The sequence below is a fragment of the Ostrea edulis genome, chromosome 6 (genome assembly GCF_947568905.1).
Source record: "Ostrea edulis chromosome 6, xbOstEdul1.1, whole genome shotgun sequence".
In the NCBI taxonomy this organism is placed as follows: domain Eukaryota; kingdom Metazoa; phylum Mollusca; class Bivalvia; order Ostreida; family Ostreidae; genus Ostrea; species Ostrea edulis.
In genome coordinates this window covers 64461252-64485894 of record NC_079169.1, presented here as the reverse complement: position 1 = coordinate 64485894, position 24643 = coordinate 64461252, and the positions used below count along the sequence as shown (strand labels likewise).

General features: G+C 35.8%; 1 protein-coding gene across 1 annotated transcript; it reads left to right on the top strand.

Moving 5' to 3' along the window:
- Positions 1-412: 412 nt before the first annotated feature.
- Positions 413-12150, top strand: LOC125647310 (alcohol sulfotransferase-like). The gene is made up of 5 exons (XM_056141962.1): positions 413-545; positions 8599-8913; positions 10488-10591; positions 10702-10827; positions 12073-12150. Exons 1-5 carry the CDS (start codon positions 413-415, stop codon positions 12148-12150), a joined length of 756 nt encoding a protein of 251 aa, XP_055997937.1.
- Positions 12151-24643: the final 12493 nt, after the last annotated feature.

Below are 24643 nucleotides of genomic sequence, written 5' to 3'. Positions count from 1 at the left end.
TTACACATCGATAAATTCTTCAAAAAGAATGTTTAATCCTATAATATATATATCAGTGACATTCATCAATTATATTCTTCATATATATATATACCATAACGACTTGTGGCTGCAGGTCGGTAAAGAAATTCATTTCACTTACCAGGCAAAAACAATCCTGAATATTTTTCTATGAAATTTTACAAGTAGCAGTCTGAAAATGTTTTTGGGTTTGGCTATCCACTGGCCAATTGATATATACCATGATACATTTATTTCAAACAGATTTCCATAAGACCCTGCAATAATAGATGAGATAGTCTCCTTCAAGATCGGAGTCTGCTAAAGAAATCACTTCACTGGCTGAATAACAAAATTCCGCCATCTTACCATAAATATCATAAGGTATATCGACTCACAGGCGACCAAGGAAATGTTACGTTTGAATGGGTTAAATCTACCCCCATTTTTGCCCCTTAAAGCAGATGCCTCAAAGCGTGTCTCAGAAATTGAAAATTTACTATTGAGGAGAGATGACATTCTTATATGTTCCCTTCCAAAGTCAGGTAAGCTATGATTCAAAATCTACTACGTATAAGCTATATGTGATTATGTTGACTTCAATTTATAGTCATCATTATGGTGTGTATTATCAGTAAACCCAGCTATATTAACATTAACGGAATAAATGTCTAGTTTGTATATATCATGGGAACATTGCAACAATGGAAGTGTTTAATAATTTTTGTAGTCAGCATTTGATAGTCGTCAAATCGAATTATCCATAAATTTATACCTTATTTTCATATTTTCTAATTAAAACTTACGTTTTTATTTACAGTATGTCAGGGTTTTTTTAAGCTCACCTGAGCTGGGAGTTCAAGTGAGCGTTTCTGATACTCGTCCATCTGTCTGTCTGTAAACTTTTCATATTTTCGACTTCTTCAAAACCACCTGGCCAATGTCAACCAAACTTGGCTAAAAGTATCCTTGGGTGAATGGGATTCAAATTTGTTTAAATGAAGGGCAACACCCTTCTCCAAAGGGATATGATAGCGAAATTACACTGAAAATTTTAAAAACTCTTCTCCAGAACCAGCGGGTCACTTTCAACCAAATTTTGCACAAAACATCCCTAAATGACGGGATTCAAGTTTGTTTAAATAAAGGGCCTGTGCTCCCTTCAAAGGGGAGATAATCACGAAAATAGTCCCGCGGGGATCCGGGTTAAAATTGATCCTCAGTACCCCTATGCTTGTCGTAAGAGGCGATTAAATGGGGCGGTCCTTCGGATGAGACCACAAGAAAACTGAGGTCCCGTGTCACAGCAATTGTGGCACGATGAAGACCCTCCCTGCTCAAAGGCAGTAAGCGCCAAGCATAGGCCTAATTTTGCAGCCCTTCACCGGTATTGGTGACGTCTCCATATCAGGGAAAAATTCTCAAGATGGACGTTAAACGATCAATCATTCAATAATCACGAAAATGCAAAAATAGGGTGAAGTCATTTAAAAGTCTCAAGAACCACTAGGCCAGAAAAGTTGAGAATTATATGAAAGCTTCCCAACATAGTGCAGCTTCAAGTTTGTTAAAGCTGTATGGTCCGAATTACAACATTTTTTTCCATCTCGTAAAAACGCTATAAAATCATTCCACGTGACTAGTTATGAGGCGGAATGACATATCATACATTATTCCACCTGTTTTAACCAATTTTTTTTAAATCGATGTTTACAAATAACCGCGTCACTCTGCCATTTCAAGTGACAGTCACGTGACCAGTTCAAACTTTCAGATCATCGGTGGTCTAATCTGTGTAAAGCTGTGCATTTTGTTACAACAGTACCGTGCCATAAGTTTAATAGAAATAAAAATATCAAATACCTCTTAGTAATTCGTTGTTTTACGCTCTTTCAGCCTTAAAACTAGACAGTTGCGTACAAGTTAATACATCATGTTGGGGTCCCCTGACGCGCGTGGGTCTATTTATAGACGTCTAACACTATAATTTATGCGTTATCTGGAACACCTCGGACCTTTCACCGAAAACACCGTGTTTTGGGTAAAAGGCCGGAGGTTTTCCGGATGATTTATATATGTACCACACTATATTTACTTTCTAAATGATATTCTCACTGTTTTCTTTTACATGCAGATGTTTTCAAGCATGTAATTAAGGGAAAGTTTATAAAGTAATTAATCTGCTTTAAAGTAATTATGTACAATAATAATACATGAACATCGGGTCATACAGCTTTAAAATCATGATTCCGAGGGTAGGATGGGGCCACAATAGGGGATCAAAGTTTTATATGCTGATATATATAGGAAATATCTTTAAGAACTACCTAAGCTAGGGCTTTCATATTTTGTATGTACATTCCTTACGATAAGACCTTTCATGTGATCTAATGGTGTGTTATCTTGTGACCTTGACCCGGAAGATTTACCTACTTCTAATAAAACTCCTACCTATTCAATATGTCCTAAAATATCTAAGGTATATCATTCATATCTTGTATATAAGTTATTGTGGTACATGTATGGCCTTTCATTTAGTATCATGAAAGGGGAAGATAACGAACAGTGATCAATCTCATAATTCCTATAAAGGTGAAGATAACGAACAGTGATCAATCTCATAACTCATATAAGCAATACGAAATAGATAGTTGGGCAAACACGGACCTGGATATACCAGAAATGGGATCAGGTGCCTAGGAAGAGTAAGCATCCCCTGTCGACCGGTCACACACACCGTGAGCCCTATATCTTGATCTGGTACACGTAGTTATCCGTAGTCAATATAAGTGTGCCAAGAACGGTCTTACAAACAGTATGAAACAAGTGAGACAGATTTGAACCAATCATGTCCTTTGGCCTTGTGACCTTGAACTCTGGGTTCAACCTACTTTTAAGAAAACAACCCATAAGTATATCAGGAACTATTTTAGTTAGGACTTTCATACAATGTACAATTTATATGGCAAGACATTGTGACACAATGGTGTTTGATCTTTTGGTTGATTGATTGTATCTTGCTTAACGTCTCGCTCGAGAATTTTTCACTCATATGGAGACGTCACCAACACCGATGAAGGGCTTCAAATTTAGGCCTATGCTCGGCGCTTACGGCCATTGAGCAGTGTGGATTCCTTAACGTGCCACACCTACTGTGATACGGGGCATCCGTTTTTAAGGTAATCTCCGAGGACCCGTGACATTCACACCTGATTTCGAGCGTTTGGCGATGGAACTGTCACTACCTGTTTTAACGACTTAGGTCTGTTGCGGCCGGGATTCGAAACCCGGCGTTGTAGCATAACCCCCCCCTCCCCCCCCCCCCCGCATAGACTTTCACCCCGGAAAAACGGGCCTGTGATAGATCTTCCCTCATAGGGGGAAAAAGCGCCCCAGCATATAATTTCCCCACATGTACAAAGTCAGTATAGAATTTCCCCACGGGCGGAAAAACCGCCCTGGTATAGAGTTTTCCCCCTCCTGTTTCCGGATTTCATCGACCAGAATCTTTTTCTTCTCATGTAGACGCTTTAGAATAAATATAGAATGAAGCAAACCCATGCAATTGAAGATGATAATCAATGAAATTTGTTACTATTGCTATAAAGAGGTACATATTATCCAAAAAAAAAAGTTATAAAAAGAAACAAATATGAGCTGTTAAATTGTTATAGTTTAATGAAATAGATATGCACTCATTAATATTACGATATTCATAAGATGAAGGAATTTGTTGTTGTTGAGATATTGAAGTTGGTTTTACATGCTGAAAACTTTGAATTGCATATAGTAAATGCAATATGCTTCCCAAAAGACTTTGACGATGGTCAATGTCATTAGGGTTTTCGTAAAAAGTCGTATAAATAAAAGTAATTTAATTTTCCCGTTTATTTAAATTCGAAATTTTAAATTAAGAAGACATTACCTTCTTCCCATTTTCACTATTTCAGATGTTAGATACTGGTAGATAACAGCAAAGACTTGAGATGTATGAATGAATTTTGATATACCATTACACGATTTGAATAATTTCCTTTCAAAAAAAAAAAAAACCAAAAAAAAAAAACCCACAACAACATAAGATGATGATTGTGATACACAAGACCATGCTCAAAATAGAAAAATAATAATAAGAATTCCTGGGTCTAGATAAGGAAGAGAATTCTTGTAATAGAACTGGAAACGGATACATAGCTAAAATGTAAGAAGGGGGGGGGGGGCGTACTGTCATTTAGGGGGAAATTCTATACTGGGGCGGTTTTTCCTAGGGGGGGATTGGGCTCGTGTTAATTCTTCCTAGGGAGAAATTCTATGCCAGGCCCATCTTTACGGGGGGAATGTCTATCATGGGCCCGTTTTTCCGGGGGAAAAGTCTATGCGGGGGAAATTCCATGCTACAACACCGGCCCTCCGCAAGCGGGGCGAACGCTCTAAACCACCGCGGCGGTTGTTTGACCTTGGAGTTTGACGTAATGTATACTTTAAGAATATCCTGACCTATTTGATATGTCCTGAACTAATAAAGGTATAGGGCTTTCATATTTTGTATATAGATTCTTTATGGCAAGACCTTGTTATACTTTGGTGTTGATCTTGAACAACGGCAGGGCCAAGGTGACTCGGATGAGCGATGTGGCCCATGGGTCTCTTGTTACACGTGTATCCAATTTCCGCTTTGTTCGCAGGCATTTCCGAATCGCGGAACCAGTCGCGGTAGCCCAGTGTTAGAGCGTTCGCTTCGTATAGTAACCGGGAGGTCGTGAGTTTGAACCCCGATCGTGCCATGGTCATGTCAAACGTCGGTAGTGTTTGCTCCTTCGCCAAACGCTTGACAATCACGGGTCTGTCGGATATAACCTTAAAACGGAGGCCCTGTGTCATGGCAGGTGTTGTCACTTTAAATACCACTCACTGCTACGGCCCTGGACGCCGTTTCATCAATAAGTGTAAATTTTGAACTAACTAAGTCTTACGCCGACTACGTAAATCTAGTTACGTATAATCTTAGTATAGCGCAAACCGCGTTTCACGAAACGACGTAAATACATGCGTACGTTACTACTCGACTAAATTTTCAACTAAGCTTACGTGCTTAGTTACCGCGTCCTGAGCATGGGTACATCATACTTTCGTTTTTTTCACTTGTCGTCTGGACCAAAATAATGAACAAAAAGAACGCAAAGAAAATGCACAAGCAGAATTGGTTGGAGACAGAGGTGGCCATGTTGGCAGAGGCAGTTAAATTTTCCTATACCATACTATTTGGGCACTGCATACTAAATCAAACATATCACTCCATAAACCAAATTTGTTTTTATCTAGGCCTATATAGGCCTATGCATATATTTAACATCTCTTCTTCTACAAAAAGTAGTTGTTTTATGATTTCAAAGGTTATTATATTTTAAGTGCATGTACATGTAGATCGATACGATACATCTACATTGTATATAGATATTAACTATATATTTATACTTTAATTGGATAATTAATGTAGACTCATAGGCCCAAATGTGTTTGAACAAATTGAATATGTGTGCATATTTTACAGTTTGGGACTATATACAGGCACGTACCATCGTTTTACAAAATGACTGGGGGGGGGGGGGGGGGTGCAGCTGGGACATAAATTAGATGTTAAAATTATACAATACAAATGGAAAATATAGAATACAAATGGAAAAATATACAATACAAATGGAAATTATACAATGCAAATGAAAAATTATACAATGCAAATGGAAAATATAGAATACAAATGGAAAATTATACAATACAAATGGAAAAGATCAAATATTGCAACGTTTGACATGCCATAAGATAAAAACAGATTTTGTTTATGGAGTGATATGTTTGATTTAGTATGCAGTGCCCAAATAGTATGGTATAGGAAAATTTCACTGCCTCTGCAACAGGGCCATCTCTGTCTCCAACCAATTCTGCTTGTGCATTTTCTTTACGTTCTTTTCATTCTTTACTTTGGTCCAGACGACAAGTGAAAAAAACGAAAGTATGATGTACGCATGCTCAGGACGCGGTAACTAAGCACGTAAGCTTAGTTGAAAATTTAGTCGAGTAGTAACGTACACATGTATTTACGTCGTTTCGTGAAACGCGGTTTGCGCTATACTAAGATTATACGTAACTAGATTTACGTAGTCGGCTTAAAACTTAGTTGAAAATTTACACTTTTTGATGAAACGGCGTCCTGAGCGTTAAGCATACACTGTACATGTAGGTCTAAATTTGTGGTACTTCACCTACAGCTGGTGACGTCTCAATATGCCTGAAAAATTATCGACTGGACGTATGGTAAAAGTAACAAACAACCGAATCGCGGAAAATAAATTTGGGGAAAGATAACAAGATTGTGTTTTTGAAATTATAGTTATTTCTCTTTCTGAAAATGTCCGCAAATTGACTCGTTTATGTCACCATACTTCCGAATTGTACTTCTTCAGCCGATGGATATAAGTGAACAAAAGTGGAAAATTGCTTTTGAAAAATGAATTCGAGAGTTGTTTTTTTTACGTGGTTCAGCTGAACGGGTCTTTCGAAATTGACGAGTTGAAGGTTGATTTATCTCTAACCCGGATAAAGCCACTGGCACTAAATTGTTAATTTGTTTACCTATCACATCAATGTATGACATTTTTAGCCGAGTTGCAACGAAGTTGAACTCGGCTATTGGTTTGGCGATGCGGGCGGGCGGTTGGGCGTCAACAATTGGTTTCCGGATGATAACTCAAAAAGTTTACAATCTAATCAAATGAAACTTTGATATATTGTTGGGTACCAGGTAAGGAAGACCCCTGTAGATTTTGGAGAAAAATGGTCAAAGGTCATGGCCACAGTGACCGAAAATAGAATGAAAATTTCAGAAAAATTTGATTTCCGGATGACAACTCAGAAAGTTTAAATCCGAATCAAATAAAACTCTGATATATTGTTGGGTACCAGGTAAGAAAGACCCCTATTGATTTTGGAGAACAAAGGTCAAGGTCGCAGTGACCGAATATAGAATGAAAATTTCAGAAATATTTGGTTTCCGGATGATAACTCAGAAAGTTTAAATCCGAATCAAATGGTACCTAAAGATATTGTTATGTACAAGGTAAGGAAGACCCCTATTGATTTTGGAGAAAATAGGTCAAAGGTCAAGGTCACAGTGACCGAAAATAGATTTAAAATTAAAAACAAATTTGGTTTCCGGAAGATAACTCAATTTTTTTTAATTTGAATCAAATGAAACTTGGATATATTGTTGGATACCAGCAAAGCAAGGCTCCAAAAAAGGTCAAAGGTCAAGGTCACAGTGACCGAAAATAGATTGAAAACTTCAGACAAATACGGTTTCTGGACAGTAACTCGAAAAGTTTAAAACTGAAATTAGTTCTTCACAATTATAAATATGCCACATCATTCCTGACTTTACAATGTATCCCATGCAACTCGGCTTATGCACCCCTGGGTGCATATATTGATTTTGTTATTTCAAGACACATAGAGTTTGCGTTTTACAACATTTAAGATTTTTATGCCCCCGAGATCGAAGATCGGGGGGCATATTGTTTTTGTCCTGTCTGTCATTCTGTAATTCTGTCTGAAACTTTAACCTTGCTAATAACTTTTGAACAGTAAGTGATAGAGCTTGATATTTCACATGAGTATTCCTTGTGACAAGACCTTTCCGTGGGTACCAACATTTTTTATCCTTGACCTTGGAGTTTGATCTGCTTTTTGAAAATTTTAACCTTGCTTACAACTCTTGAACAGTAAGTGGTAGAGCTTTGATATTTCACATGAGTATTCCTTGTGACAAGACCTTTCCGTTGGTACTAAACCTTTTGACCTTGACATTTGACATACTTTTAATTTTTTTTTTTACATTGGTCATAACTTTAAAAAGCTTTCATATTGTACATGAGCATTTCTTGTGACAAGATCTTTCTACTGGTACCAAGACATTTGTCCTTGTGACCTTGGCCATCTTTGGAATTGGCCATTATCGGGGGCATTTGTGTTTCACAAACACATCTTGTTGTATATATTTGAAGGGTCCGATTTGCGAGGGAAAATATGACTCGAAAAAAACTATGATATACGGTAATTATAGGTTTTCATTTTTGGATGAAAGGTCAGATGCATGTCAATATTTATATCAAGAATTATAAACAATGAAAAATCAAAATTCATTACTGACAAAATATTGGTAAATGTAAATACTATAGATCATTTGTATCTCTCGGGACTTAGTTTGGTGTGGATACAATGATGTATTCACGAATCAAAACTTTCGCAAATCATTATTTATTGCCTAAGTCCTTTATGTGTAAGAGTTTATTGGATACAACTAAATTTTGCGAATGGCTAATCTTGCGAAATTACGCGTAAATAGTGTTCTCCCGAATAAAATGTTATTTACAGTATTGTATTTGTTCGCTATCAAAAGTCAAACGTTTTGAAAGTGTTTTCTGAATTTGTTTCCGAGTACACTGTATATCATTCTCAATTCCACACAAACAACTTACGTCCACACTGGTAGACCTAGACTCGACACCGATAATTAGATAGTTATAAGCTTAAGATTTCATTAAGGTAACCAATGGCTGAACGAAATTGTTCCGCGTCTCCTGCATTCCACGCTAGACTCCTCCCATAGAATGACAAACACATTTCTGGAGTTCATGCCGGATCTTCTGAAACTACAGTACATGGCTTCCCCCAGAGTTATGACATCACATCTTCCATATCGATGTCTGCCGAAAGAAAACCCTGGGAAAATCATCCACATCATCCGGAACCCTAAAGACGTTGTAGTGTCTGCATTTTATCACTTTACCAAAGATCCGGTGATCAAGGATTACATATGCCATGAATGGTGTGGATTTCTGGACGATTTCTTATGTGGAGGTAGATGTAGTTTGGTTTTGGGGAATCTTTTTATATCCTGCTTCCTTTGATTATCAACTTTTTACGTGTTTGTCAAGAGATTTAATTATAATAAATCTAAAACTTTATCGGGATTTTATGATAAATGAAGGCTCCAATGATTTTGGTTTGGAGTTTCGTATCCAGTTTCTCAACTGATTCGATACGAAAGAGCGTGTTTGGTCGTTCTGTGCATACTGATTTTGACTACGGGTTAAGGGCTCACGGCGGGTATGACCGGTCGACAAGCGATGTTTATTCCTCTTATACCACCTTCACACTCACGGATTTTTCTTACTCGTAGTCAATCGCAAGCATTTGTAAATTAGTCGTCGGTATCCGTTAATAACTCGTCACAATTCGCACACACTCGTAAGGATCCGTGAAAGTAGGGGCAAATTTTTTGACATGTCAAAAAAAAAAATTCACGATTGTCCGCGGATTTCATTTTCCGTAAATAACTTGTAACAATCCGTAAGTACCGTACACTGGTCACAAGAACACGTTAACTGCTCGTAAGAATCTGTAAAACACTCGTAAAAAGTTTGTTTGTTTTTGCACGAATCTTTGCGGTTGGTTTACGATATGTTACGGATAGTTTACGAGTTGTTTACGGATTATTACGAATGCCTAAGTGGTATTTACGATTTTATTCACGTCGGGTTACAATCGCTTTACGGATTGTTCAGAGTCATTACGAGCGTTTTACGTATAGACACAATTACTTTACGAGTATATAGTTAAACTTTACGATTAATACCACCTTCAAACTCATGGATTTTTCTTATGGATCTCCGACTCGTAGTCAATCGCAAGCATTCGTAAATCAATCGTCGGTATCCGTGTCTAAATCGTAACAATCCGTGTACTTTTACGGATTTGTGGAATACGTAAGGATCCGTAAGAAAAATCCGTGAATGTGAAGGTACCATTAGGCACCTGATCCCACCTCTGGTATGCCCAGGGTTCCGTGTTTGCCCAACTCTATTCTGTATTCTTTGTAGGGGTTGTGAGATTGATCTCTGTTCGTTATCTTCACCTTTTTATAACAAGATTTACAGGTATTTGTAATATTCAGTGTGTCTTGACTTAGTAGCGAACATTTTACGATAGGAACGTATTCAAAGGAGTAGACAAAACAAAAGACCCTGTTATTTCCTTGTTACCTGAATGACAAATTAAAATCCTCAAGACACTTTTAATACATTTCATTCAAGTTTACAGATATATTAGAATACTTTCAGGTTTATGTTCCGGCTCCACCTGTTGGTCTTCCGTTTCCACTTTAATGTTTATGTTACAGTTCCACCTACTGGTCTTCCGTTTCCACTTTAATGTTTATATTCCAACTCAACCTACTGGTCTTCGATTCCATTTTCATGTTTATATTCCAGCTTCATCTGCTGCCCGTTATTTTCCACTTTCGTGTTTGATACTGATAAATGGATTATGAATGATGATGATTGTGTAGAAATTACATGCTCTGTTTACATATTACTTACATGTATTGATTGTTTCGTAGACTATTGATTGTTTCGTAGACGATTGTTTCGTAGATTATGTGTACGGAAGTTGGTTTGATCGAGAAAGAGAGTGGGAACAAGCGGCACTGGCAAACCCTGGGAACATATTGATTGTATATTATGAAGAACTGAAAACAGTATGTTTACCGATTATTTACATACATTTATACTGTTATATTGAGTCTTATATTGTATCAAATCGAGTCTGTTGATATTTCAATTTTATTTTATGTGGTGTTTACATTAGAACGGAATGGAAACATTGAAGCGTATCTCTAACTTCATTGGTGTCTCACCCGACATGAATTTTCTGCAAGCTGTCTATGACATTTGCACAATTGAGGAAGTAAAGAAGAGACGAAATGACCCTGAAGTAAATTTTTTATTCAGAAAAGGTAGATTTTCATTTTCATCTTGAATGTTCGGAAAAAAGTCGACCTGTTGATCAACAGTTTTATGACGAAGGCACATTCAGAGTCTGGCCATTTTCAGAAGTTGGCAATTTTATACCCTAATACTCTATAGGGTATGTACTTTCTAAATATAGTAATTGTATCCATGCATAATTTTGGTAATGTGAAGTAGGGAAGTTAACATGCTTTGTGAGTAAGTTTTGATAATTTCCAAAGAATTTAAAGCTCATTGTGAAAAGATTCCTATTACTATCGTGGTACTTCAAAATATGCAAAGAAAAGTAAAGGTCACCATACAAATTATGAAAACATAATTTTTTCTAGATTTCTTATCCCGTGGGGATCCGGGTTAGAATAGGTCCTCATCACCCCCTTGGTTGTCGTAAGAGGCGACTAAATGTGGCGGTCCTTCGGATGAGACCGCAAAATCCGAGGTCCCGTGTCACAGCAGGTGTGGCACGATAAAGATCCCTCCCTGCCCAATGGCCGTAAGCGCCGAGCATAGGCCTAAATTTTGCAGCCCTTCACTGGCAGTGGTGACGTCTCCATATGATTGAAATATTCTTAAGCGGGACGTTAAACAATTTACAATTAATCAATCAATCTAGATTTCTTCATGGGGAGATTACTCTGAAAAAATCTAATTCACTATAAATAGATCTGGACCCAGTTGCACGAAGCTTAGTTAACTTTAACTTTATATATATATGTATATTTTAATGTTTAAAATGCTTAACTAAGGTATTTCTAATGGTCAGCAAATATTTGAATGTCAGTTGTCGAGGTACATGGGAGATACAGTGCTCACAATTCTTTGTTATGTAAATAAGGCTCGTGCCCTGTTTCTGTTTACATATAAGCTAGATATACCCGTAAAAGTTCGTTTAATGCAAATTTTTCAATTTACAGGTTAATTCTGAACATAAGTTAATAGTTTCTAGTGTTTAGCACATCTTATTTTGTTTTAAACAAAGCAATTTATTTGTAAACAAAAACATGGCACGAGCCTTGATTACATAACAAAGAATTGCGAGTAGAGGGGTCTCCTACTGCTACCTGCATGTGCCTGATAATTATTTTTGTATACATGCTTTACTTCACTACTCGCTATATTCATGTAAGATACGTTTTTGGTAGAAACAATATTAAAACGTGATGAAAATAGTTTTTAAATGTAATTTGACATTTCTGTTTTGTCATGATAGGAGCCGTGGACGATTGGAAATCACACTTTACTGTCGCCCAGAATGAGAAGTTCGTTCACATTTTTAACGAAAGGATGAAAGACTCCAAGTTGAAAGTACATATGTAACTAAATGATGACATTATTTCATTATTTGAATTGTATGCAGATTCACGATCTCTTGTCGCTACTGATCAATTCTTAATTTTATTTTGCATGTGTAATTTTATGACTGTCTGATTAATATATGCATGTATATTGTAATAAAACGAAAGTATTTATTGTACGTGCACATTGCAAGTGAGTTTCGATGAAGACCACTATACAGTACATGCCATCATGCAGTATTTATAAGACATCATTTAATAAACTTGTGGCGTACAAAAATGGACTATACAAAATGGCATATTATATGTAACATTCTTCAAAAAGAAGTTTGGATGCGAACATTATCTCTCCATTGTTAATAACTATACTGGAATCACTTTGTCTGCCCGTACACATAATTTGCCCAGAGTATTTAACACTGATGAACAGATTTGACTAAATGTTTGTGTGTATCTTGTATGAATTATGAAGTTATGCACTTGTAATTTTGATTGAAAGTTTTTAACATTCAAGAAAGTTTTGAATTTTTGTATTCATTTTGAGGATGAGTGTTATGTTGTCATTGTCCAGAGTATATCTCACAACAGGCTCACAGCCTTATCCATCACCCGAATATTACATTGTAAAGAGTGTATCTCAACAACTGGCTCACAGCCTTATCCGTTACCTGAATATTACATTGTACAGAGTGTATCTCAACAACAGGCTCACCGCCTAATCCTTCACCCGAATATTACATTGTCGAGAGTATTTTTCAACAACAGGTTCACAGCCTTATCCGTCACCTGAATATTACATTGTACAGAGTGTATCTCAACAACAGGCTCACAGCCTTATCCATCACCTGAATATTACATTGTACCGAGGGTATCTCAACAACAGACTCACAGCCTTATCCGTTACCTGAATATTACATTGTACAGAGTGTGTCTCAACAACAGGCTCACAGCCATATCCGTCACCTGAATATTAGTTAAAAGTACATGTATCACTAGACCAAAGGGCTGTGAAATCTATAATACTTTTCCTGTTCTGAATATCTAAGCTAAATTCTAATATTCAGCAACAGTATAAAACAACGTGTGATCTTTTAAAAACACACATGCCCCCAAAAGTGTCCATACTGATGAAAGACTTTACATAATATATGTTATATCAATACTATATGGCGATTTTGGAATTTGGACCCGCCCTAGAGTCATATACCTGGGGTTGCGAAGTTCACAAATTTGGTACACCCCTTCTGCTTTTCCTAAATATGCTTTTAGTTTTTATACACTATCAACAAAACGAAAGAATTCCTTCAAATGATAAAGACAAATATGATTACGGTAATTTTGGCCTTACAATTCATACTCCCCCTTCCCATTTTGTCAAAAAAATGCTTCATACCAAATTTGAAAAGAACTGGAAGAGTAGATATCAAGAAGATCACACACATTTAATGACTATGACCATCTTGGCCCCATCCTAGTACCAAAACCACTACCAGGTACCCCTGGAATCATGAAATTAAAAATTTTGAAAAAGAGCTGTCTGCTCCTTCTAACTATCCATTTATGTTCAATTCAGTATCAAGAGCATAAATAAGGTGTTGTTCAAATGTTTTACACGTAACCACTATATACCAAGTTTGTCGCCCTGGCGTCAGAACCTCTATCCGGGGGGATCATTTGATAGAGGTCTTCCTGCGCTACGTGATTAGGCTTTTTAGTTTTACTTACAGATATGCGGTTGTAGAGAAGAAGATTTTTTTTAATTGGTCAATTTTTGGCAGTTTTTGTCCCGTCCTTAAGGCTCCGGGGTAGCAGGAGTTCTGAAATTTACAATTTATGTCCTTCTTGTCCCAACGATGAGTCATACCAAAGTTGAAAAATAATTGGAATGGTAGTTATCAAGAAGCTAAAAATATTCAATTGCAAACCCACGAATACAGACGACCAATAGCAATAGGTTACCTTAGTGACTCAGGTCGCCCAAAAACATTATTCTTATGTTTAAATTACAGACGTTTCAAAAATTCTCTGATGTTCGAGAATTATCTCACTATTTTACCCCGAAAATACGCACTCATTTCATGTGAATTCAGATGTAATGATTTTAAACTACCCATTAAGTGTGGAAGATGGAATAATACTCCTAGAAGTCAACGTTTCTGTTATTTATGTAATCAAAACAAAGTAGGAAATTAATACCATTACACAACAAAAATACAACAATTGCCAGAAAATTGTTACTTTCTGAAAATTTAACAACGAATCCAAATATCATAAAATTCCACAAACTATTTGCATCAACAAATCTTGCAGTGCTTAAAGGTTTATGTAAATCTCTGTTTATTGTAAAGAAGAATGTTTACCTTGCGTATTATGATAAAACTTGGTCTCGTGGCAATGTTGTGACTTTTATACACCAAAATTCACCACACTGAGATCCTTTTATTCGTATGTTCACACAACCAACCAAAGAAACAAACAAAAATATGTGTACTTTCAAAAAGAGTCAAACTCACTGAATATGACGAGCAAAACAGCACGAGAGGTTTGTGGAAGTATTCACCGGCTGCTTAGGACAGTTTTAGCTGAGGTACATAAACGTGTAATATGTTTTAATCGATTTTTATAATTCTATTTCAAAGTCTTTGATTCATCTAACGTTAAGTTACGCTTGAACTCAAATATCTTTATCCCGTAGGGATCCTGGTTGGAAGAAATCCTCAGCACCCCTTGCTTGTCAGAATGCAAAAACTGAGGCCCCGCGTCACAGTAGGTGTGGCACGATAAAGACCCCTCCCTGCCCAAAGGCCGTAAGCACTGAGCATAGGCCTAAATTTTGCAGCCCTTTACCAGCAATGGTGACGTCTCCATATACATGAAAGTGAAAAATTCTCGTAAGGGGCATTAAACAACAAACAACCAGTCATATATTGTTGAATAGATGTGAGTTGTCTTTCCTTCCACAAGAATAATGTTGATACAGCCCGATACAACCCAAGTCATTTATATTATACGGACGCAAACAAGGACCGTTGACCTTTACTTTCAAGAATGGCAAAGCAAATATTCGGATTTTATTTCATCTTTGATAATCGATGTGCTTTTGGCGCCCTGGTTTACAAACCAGCTGCAACTAGTTTTTGTTAAACCTAACTGTTCAGTGTTTCACACTAAGTCCTTCCTCATGCTGGCTTTTACGCTAACATGCATTGTATTCACTTTATGTCTTAGTATTGTTTATATTTATGTATACTTATTCTATGTAAAAACGTTAAACCTATGAACTTTGTGGTTCTTGGTAATATACAATACTCTGTAACAATATTGTTAGGATTAGTTTCTGTTAATTGAAAATCTACAAAACAAACAAAAAGATACCAAAAAAAATAAATGAAAAAAAAAAAAAAGAAAAGAGACGAACAGACAGAACCGAAACAGGGATATAAAACCAAACCAAACAAAAAAATTAAAGAAATCGAAATAAATAAATATGCAAAGTTAAAATATGAACCAGATTGTCACATTTATGTATAAAACAAGTTATGTTTGTCAACAAATTTGTAAACATACTGACAATTTTCAGAGGGGGATAAATCACTTGTAAGTCACTTGTAATATGTGACATTCTCTTCTTTTAACTGTTTTAAAAGTAATGCGTTCTTCGTTAATTGAGAGCAAACAAAGGTTTTGAGACTGAAAATTTTGTAGATTTTACCATCAGCCTTTTTCTCCGTATATATAATTTCTTATTACATAAAGAATAGAAACCAGTCAAGTTTTGATCTCTGTTTGAAATTGATTAGGTAAAAACACCAACATGCCGCACTTTATCTATTGTCAAAACTTTCGTAGACGTTACGCCCCTTTCTGATGTCACCGTGACGCGTTGCATAATAGTACTATTTCCTGCTACATCTCTTTGTACATTATATGTAATTAGGTGTCAAAATCTTGATGAAATGTTTCATTCAACATTTATAATTATTTCATATGATTTAGTCTCTTTCCTTCTCGGAGACGCTTTGCAGCTATGTATAGAATGGTCTTAGATAACAAAAAGGGTTACTAGAGCAACGTCTTTCACCAAAAACAATATTGGTAATGTTGACAAATATATGTCCGAAGTCGCACAGTGTTGTCACAATACTAAAATTATTTACGACAGCAGTTTAAAGAAAAAGGTGACGTCCATCGCAAGAAACTCTCGATATCAATATGAACATACACAAATGTGCATGCTTGCTCTCATGTAAGCTTTATTCGTATCACAATCGTGGTCCACGTGGTCGTCTAGAGGAGGAAACAAAGACCCATACATGAAAGTCTTGAATAATCTTCTCAAAATTGCAAAATCATGTGTTCAGGGGTGGTGATTGAAAATAAATTTTCAATGTTTTGGACATTCTTGATATATTTACTTTTCGAACAACTATCGATTCTCGATCAATATCTCTAGGAAACCACGAACAATCCATAATGCCATGAGTACATCTGTTCTGGATTCTGCAGAATTTGACTATCTTGTAAATATCAATTTACACCTAAACCACAACGTATAATTTAAGAAGAGTAAAAGTGCAGATAACATCTTTATGTCAAACCAGGATCTGTAACACAATCCTCAACAATTTAGTAATACTGTGCTACGTGCAAATTTCTGTAATTTTATCTCGTCTTTGCAGGATTTTTATTTCTGGAATGCACTACCCCAAATGCTATAACCTGTTAAGTTAAAAGTTCTATTGGATAATTCGCAGACCTCCTTGGGAGTAATACGAGAACGAGTATATATATATATATATATATATATATATATATATATATATATATATATATATATACTCTAGTATATATATACGTAGAAATGATATGCAGGGTAGTGTACTGGTGAACTTTAATGTCAAAATACTAGTACATGTATACATTTGTACATACTATCACATGCCAAGTAAAATCACTACGGTCACGTTAAGGCACAGTAGAGACGTGTTCTATTGGCGTGCGTACTGATCAACTTTAACGTAAAATACGTAAATTTACTGAAGTCTTCAGAGTCTAAATAGATTATGATTAGTAGTATAATTAGATTCTAATACAAATTTAGCATTTGAAATGGTTTTTCCGATTGAAGCCGAGTCACCGGGTACAGTTCGCATTGTTAACTTGAATTAATGGAGATATAGTAACGCCTTGTGTAGCCAGAAAGTTAAATTAAAGCGTAACCTGAAATGGAAATGACCCCGGGACGAACGCTCTCATCTCCTTGAAGTGACAATAAAACGGGTACATTCGAATTTGATTGTGAAGTATGTTGTCATTTACGTAATACAATGTACCTGTTCATATCGTAAAGGAAGAAACATTAAGGCCATCTACAATTATACGAAGGACTCAAATCAGCAGGCACGCTATCGAAACCATCTTAGGACTAAGTCATATCTTAAGATAAACTTAGGATGTATCTTAGTCTTAAGTGAGGCCATCGAATCTGTTCTAACTTAAGATATATCCTAAGATTTCTCCCAAAGTTAAGACATCACTAGACCCGTCTTAAGTTATACTTAAGATATGTCTTAATTAACTTTGTTTATGCTTAATGTACAATGTGTAGTAAGAAACATGCGTAACGTTCGAAGCCCCACCAATAAATAGCATGCACGAATAAGAAGAAATGAAAATGTTTCAAAACCGTTGCTCTTGACAAGCCCTGAATCAACCCTAAGACACCTATAATACCTGTATTTACTGATAAGCATGTACAACAAATTTTCATCATTTTCAATTGTATATCAGAAATAATTCTATGATGAATGCAAGTCTGAATAAATATTATTGAATCATTCTAGCATGTGATTTCTGAACTTCTGTTCTGTATGAATGGGACAGATTGATCTTATCTTACAGAATATTCGACATTTTATAACTTGTTTAAAGTATTCCATCGATAATATAAAAGTTTTCTTATTCTTCGTCTACAATTCAACTAACCAAGGCTTGCAGGATACAATTTGTTCATAGTAAATATGAGAAGTGACGTATTTGTGGTTTTGACGGTTCCATTCATTGACATATCGGATCATTGAAAATAAAGTCAATCAGGAGATCGGAAACGCCCTAGAATACGGTTTCTAAATCTGATTAGGTTGTAGAATTTTGGTCTAGTTAAATTGGTCACAAATGCACAAAGAACCGTAAGATTTATTTCCCGTTTATAATCACGTCAGAAGTAAACGATCATAGTATTTTAAATCAACCAATGGAAGTTAAGATATGCACCATTTCTTATATCGCGAGGTTTTTTATTTCATGCATTTAAATTCCTTATTATCTTGATCTTTGTGCAATATCAAATTGGTCTTTGTTCAATTTGCAGTGATGAAAATTATATATTTAGACTAAAATCCCCCTCTTCATCTATAAAAACATACTCGTGTCATTTGCACGTAATCATCGAAAAGTGTTTTTCTTTCCTCTTCATAGTGAATTGTTAGACGTTTGAAAATTAATTTTGATGCCACCTAACGGAGTTGAATATACTTTTTGACTATTGTATAAAAAAGCTCCTTCGCTCCCATTGCACGCTTTCTTATAATGTAAAGTGTTATAAACCTGTGTTGTGAAAAATCACACCAATTCAAATCGTGAAGAAGAAACAAACATTGTTTATTGAATAGATGCGTTTATCTGTAAGGGTCATTGAGTACAATGGGATTCAAGGATACACCTGTAATAAAATCACAAACATAAAAGGAAGCAAACCCCATCGTAATGGTCGATTATTGAACTGGTGTACGTGGGCAGTGGCTATTTAATGGCCTCGCACTGTTAACGGGGGGCATTGAATACAGAGCTTTTACCGCTTGTTTAGGATAGTTTATTGAAACCTTGTACAATTCTCCATCGAGTTAAGTGTCACACCCTACGTTTGTTGTAAAGGTAATTTTAACAGAGGGATAGAGCTTTTGTTACATAACCCCTTCATATCTTGCCTTTAAGGTGCAGAGAAGATTCCTGAATTAATACGACACGTGCTCTGAGAGGCGTGGACGTACAGATGTCCGTCCATGGAAACAAAGTAAAACTACCTGTTGAATTTGCATTCTCTAAATTGCTTGTCCTAACCGTATTAAATTGAAAATTCTTCGTATTTATGGAATGTCACTTGATATATAAGTTGGATATGGAAAGATCATGTTTTCAATTAGATATCTTTATAACCATTTGTAGTTCATTTTTGTGAGTCAATCGTTCAAATGTAGATATAATTTTCCATATAATTTCAAATGGTATCTTTTACAAATTGTTAATTAAAAACCAATAAAAAATATTTTCTATATGCGCTAGGTAGCATCCACCATAGCAAAACATGCATGTTATATTCACGTGTAAGAATGACAAAAATCTATCCATAAATATAGATATAGTATTTTGAAAACAAACGTCATTCCAAAAACGGTCGCGGTACATTTTAGCTCAGTGATAGAACGTTCGCTTCGAAACCGGGAGATCGTGAGTTCGAGTTAGACGCAAACTACTGCGTCTCCGCACACAGACAGTACCAGATGCCGCATAACACATAACAATTCGGGATAATGTACGTCCACGATTACAACGCGGCTTAATTACTTTGCGCAGTAAGTGCTCACTTATCATCAAAGGTTTCATTTTTAAAATTAAAAAATATATATAGAGAGTCTTATAAAGGGACTGAATTTGCAAAGGTACAAAATTTGAGTATATAGAAAGAAAACTTCAACAAAACATTGAAGTAAATGTATGTAACATTTCTTCTTTCTCCTCTAGAATAAAAAAAATATGGATTCAGACATAACACGTGCAAAACAGAAATTGAGAATCAATTATGAATTAAGCTGGAACAAGTTACTACACTTCATGCATTTTTTGAGGTAAAAGACATCGTGTGCCTACTACTAACTGGCTATGGGAAAAGTACGATTTTTCAGCTGATTCCATTTCATTCAGATTGCATGACTCCATTGCCATCTTTATGAAAAGTAGTTCGCGGGAACTACCTATCCCACAAGAGTTTGGTTTGACCTAAGACGTAAACAAAGGCAGTGATTACTCCTTCGCCAAGCAATTGAAAATCAAGGGTCTGAAAAACGGAGGTCGCATGTCGCGACAAGCATTGCTATGACCCTAAGCGCTAAATTCGTGGTCTAGATTCGTGGTCTAGATCTAGGTCAAGATAGATGCTACCTAGATCTACTGTTGGCAACGTCTCAATGAGTGAAAAATTCTCGACGGAACGTAAAACAAACAAACAACAACAACAACAAATCTCAAATTTATATGTTGGATCCAATTTAATCACGGGAGAGAATAACACTGGTGATGTCATGTTGGGGGGCAGAACATTATTTCGGCATTAAACGTATCTTGGTTATTTTAATGTCGTTGGTTTCGTTTAGAACCAGCATACATGTACATGCAATTTATCGTGAGTTTTTCTCACATTTATGGGACAGGCGATTTAAAACAAAAGCAAATGTATACTTACTCTGAAAGTCTATACGTAATGTATCATGTATAATATCTTTGTGTATACCGGACCATGTCTCAATATTAGGTTACGATTTAAAACGTCTATTTAGCATAAGTTAATATACACGAAACACAGCTGATGATTCACTGGAGATAATTTTAGATTAGATGAAATGTTATGATGTTTGAGTCCTGTGCACACTCATTCATTGTTCGGGTTTTCCCATTTTTTTAATGTTCTAAATTAAACAGGTCGAAAATTTCTACTATTATCCAAAAGAATGTGTTGTATGTCAAGACCGGAAATCGAGTCATTCTTGGTTAATTATAAGAACGATGCCCGGTATTTAGATAATAAAACGACACGCAATATATGTATGTATGTACATTGTACACTGTTGAAATTAAATTAAAATTCATGTTTATGCCGTAAAATTTCTTATCAAAAGAACATGAAGGAATAAGGCGGAGAAAGTGCCCAACGCTTTGACATGATCCTGCAAAAACACCCCCCCCCCCCCAAAAAAAAACACCCAACCAATCATAGAAACTACTTGCAACCAGGAAAAGCACAAACACAAATATATGTTCCGAGTCCAAAATAATGATATTAATTGATACAGTCTATGGCTATTGGAATCTTGGTAAGCGAGATAAGCTACGTGTACGTCAAACAGGCGCTCAAGTCCGCTGAGCCTCACTTCCCCTCTTGAACTCAATTCAGTGGATTTTATATGTCAACATCTAGATACGAATTTCTAAGCAAGTTTTGAGTAAGCGCTTTCATATGCAACTCGCAAGGATCTTAGTGGTATTCTAGTAAACGACATACCCGTATTTTCATGAACGATACAAATATTGCATAACAAACTTGTATTTTTAATTAATTCATCGTGGACTTTCGTCCCATTTTCCCTCCAAATATACAGCGAGATCGAGAACAAACTTGTTCGAAAATGTTGCGTTAAAGGGGCATGCACACTCTTTCAACAGAATTTGTTTTAATGTTCTCATTTTTAGCTCTTCTGAGCCGAAGGCTCAAAGAGCTAATGCTATGGCCATTTGTGCGGTGTGTGGTGTGTGTAAACTTTTTAGAAAAAGGGCTATAACTCAAGAACCCCTTGGCCAATTTTTTTCAAATTTGTTACAGGGTATCATTGGCCCAAGGGCTTTCATACATACTAAATAGAGGGATGTGACCCTTTAACAAGGGGAGATAATCAGGAAAATACAAACAAAAATAGTGGTTGCTAAAAAATCTTCTTCTCAAGAACCACAGGGCAGATTATCACCAAACTTACACATAAGGATGAGGATATGTTGTAGATTAAAAATTGTTCAAGGCATTACCCTGGGGCAAAGGGCGTGGTCTCAAGGTCACTTCAAAGTTGACCTAAATATATATTTCCTTAAATCTTTGATATTTTAGTCATTATAAGGACTAGGATCATCAAATTTTGACAGTTGATGCATCTTAGGACCTTGTGTCAAGTTGTCTCAAAAGTAGGTCACGGTGACCTACTTTTTGAATTTTGCAGGTATTTATTTTAAAATTAATTTTGATGCATATCTTGGACACTTTGAAGTCTATGATCATCAAAACTTGTCAGTTGGTGGATCATGGGACCTTGAAATGCGTCAACTGAAAAATAGGTCACCGTGACCTACTTTCTGAATTTTATGGCTTATCATTTATAGATATATTTTAAGTTGTTATTTCAAATACCGAGAGGTTTAGAATCATCAAATCTTGTAAGTTGATGCATCTTGAGGCCTTGAAACATATTTATAAAAAAGTAGGTCACAGTGACCTACTTTTTGAATTTTGCAGATATTCAAATTTCACATTTTCAATTTTAGATGCATATTTTGGGCACTGTAAAACCTAGGATCATCAAACTTTGTCAGTTGATGCGTCTTCAGTCTTCGGTTTGTGTCGACCAAAAAGTAGGTCACCGTGACCTACTTTTGGTATTTGACAGCTAAATTACTATATTTCAGACACTATTTGACCTACAATCATCAAACTTTGTCAGTTGATGCATCTTGAGTCTTCGGAGTGTATCGACCAAAAAGTAGGTCACTGTGACCTACTTTTGGCATTTGACAGTTATATTTATATATTTCAGTCACTAATTGACCTACAATCATCAAACTTTGACAGTTGATGCATCTTGAGTCTGCGGAGTGTGTCGACCAAAAAGTAAGTCACCTTGACCTACTTTTGGAATTTGACGGCTATATTTATATATTTCAGATACTATTTGACCTACAGTCATCAAACTTTGTCAGTTGATGGGTCTTGCATGTTCGAAGGGTTTCGACCAAAAAGTAGGTCACCTTGACCTACTTTTGGAATTGGACGGCTATATTTATATATTTTCAGATACTATTTGACCTACAGTCATCAAACTTTGTCAGTTGATGCGTCTTGCATGTTCAAAGGGTGTCGACCAAAAGGTAGGTCACCTTGACCTACTTTTGGAATTGGACGGCTATATTTATATAATTCAGATACTATTTGACCTACAGTCATCAAACTTTGTCAGTTGTTGGGTCTTGCATGCTTGAAGGGTGTTGACGAAAAAGTAGGTCACCTTGACCTACTTTTGGAATTTGACGGCTATATTTATATATTTCAGATACTATTTGACCTACAGTCATCAAACTTTGTCAGTTGATGTGTCTTGCTATATTTCAATATTCAGATACTAATTGGCTTAAAATCATCAAACTTTGTCAGTTGATATTTCTTGGGTTCTCAAAATGTGTAAACCAAAAAGTAGGTCACATTGACCTACTTTTTTTGAATTCTTAGGATTTAACTAAAGATTTAGAATACTAAGAGGCTAAGAATAGAAATGGTGGGGTTGTACAATTTATCAGAAGAGCGATTCTAGGCCCTTGGGCCTCTTGTTAATGTTTACAATGCTTAATTAAGGTACATGTATATCTGATGGTCAGCAGAAATTTGAATGTCAGTTGTCGAGTTACAAGTGAGATACACAAGACTCGTGTCATGTTTTTGTTTACATATAGATCGCTTAATAGAAAATATCAGGTTTAAAATAAAATGCGATATGACAAACACTAGAAACTGTTTAACTGTGTTAAGAATTAACCTGTGAATTGAAAAAAAAAATCTGCTTTAAACGAAACTGTTACTAGTATATTTAACTCATGTAAACAAAACATGACACGAGCCTTGTTTACATAACAAAGAATAGTAAGCTCTGCATCTCTCCTGTAACTCTACAACGGACGTTCAATTATTTGCTGACCATCAGAATAATACCATAGTTAAGCATTGTAAACAGTAAAGATTGAAAAATAAAATTTGAAAATTTTCAACTCAAATCGTGTCCATCCTGTTTAAAGTAAAATGGTTCAAGTACACAGTAATAGTCTAAATAGCCTCTTGTTGCGTTCACACATTTATATATGTGATTAAGCAGAGAGTAACATTATAACTAGATTTTTCTAGGACTCTATACTGCTGGACAGGGAATTGGAGTATTTCCTAACATGTTCTCCCTCTGTTTCACGCCTTATCCGCATGTGTTCTTTGTAATAAAACTAGTAATAAACACTCAAGCATATATATATATATATATATATATATATATATATATATATATATATATATAAACTGGAAAATTTATTTGGAATTCACATCAATGCAGTAACAATATCATGCGCCTGAATGAAAAATCGAACGTGTATATGGGTATATCGTTAGTTCAATTCGGCGTTACTTGAATGCATTTGTTTTAAGCATCAGCAATTAATGTATAAAGATATACAAACTATTCGAGATATGTTGTGGCAGTAAGGCTGTTGTCATTTTCTTGTGGAATAGTAGTGAAGACACGTAACCACAAAGGGAAATTGATATTGCACTGATATCGTTACCTTTATTGCAATTGGAGATGGTCGTAAATTTCTCAAGAGTTCACAAATATTATCGGACGGGGTATCAAATAA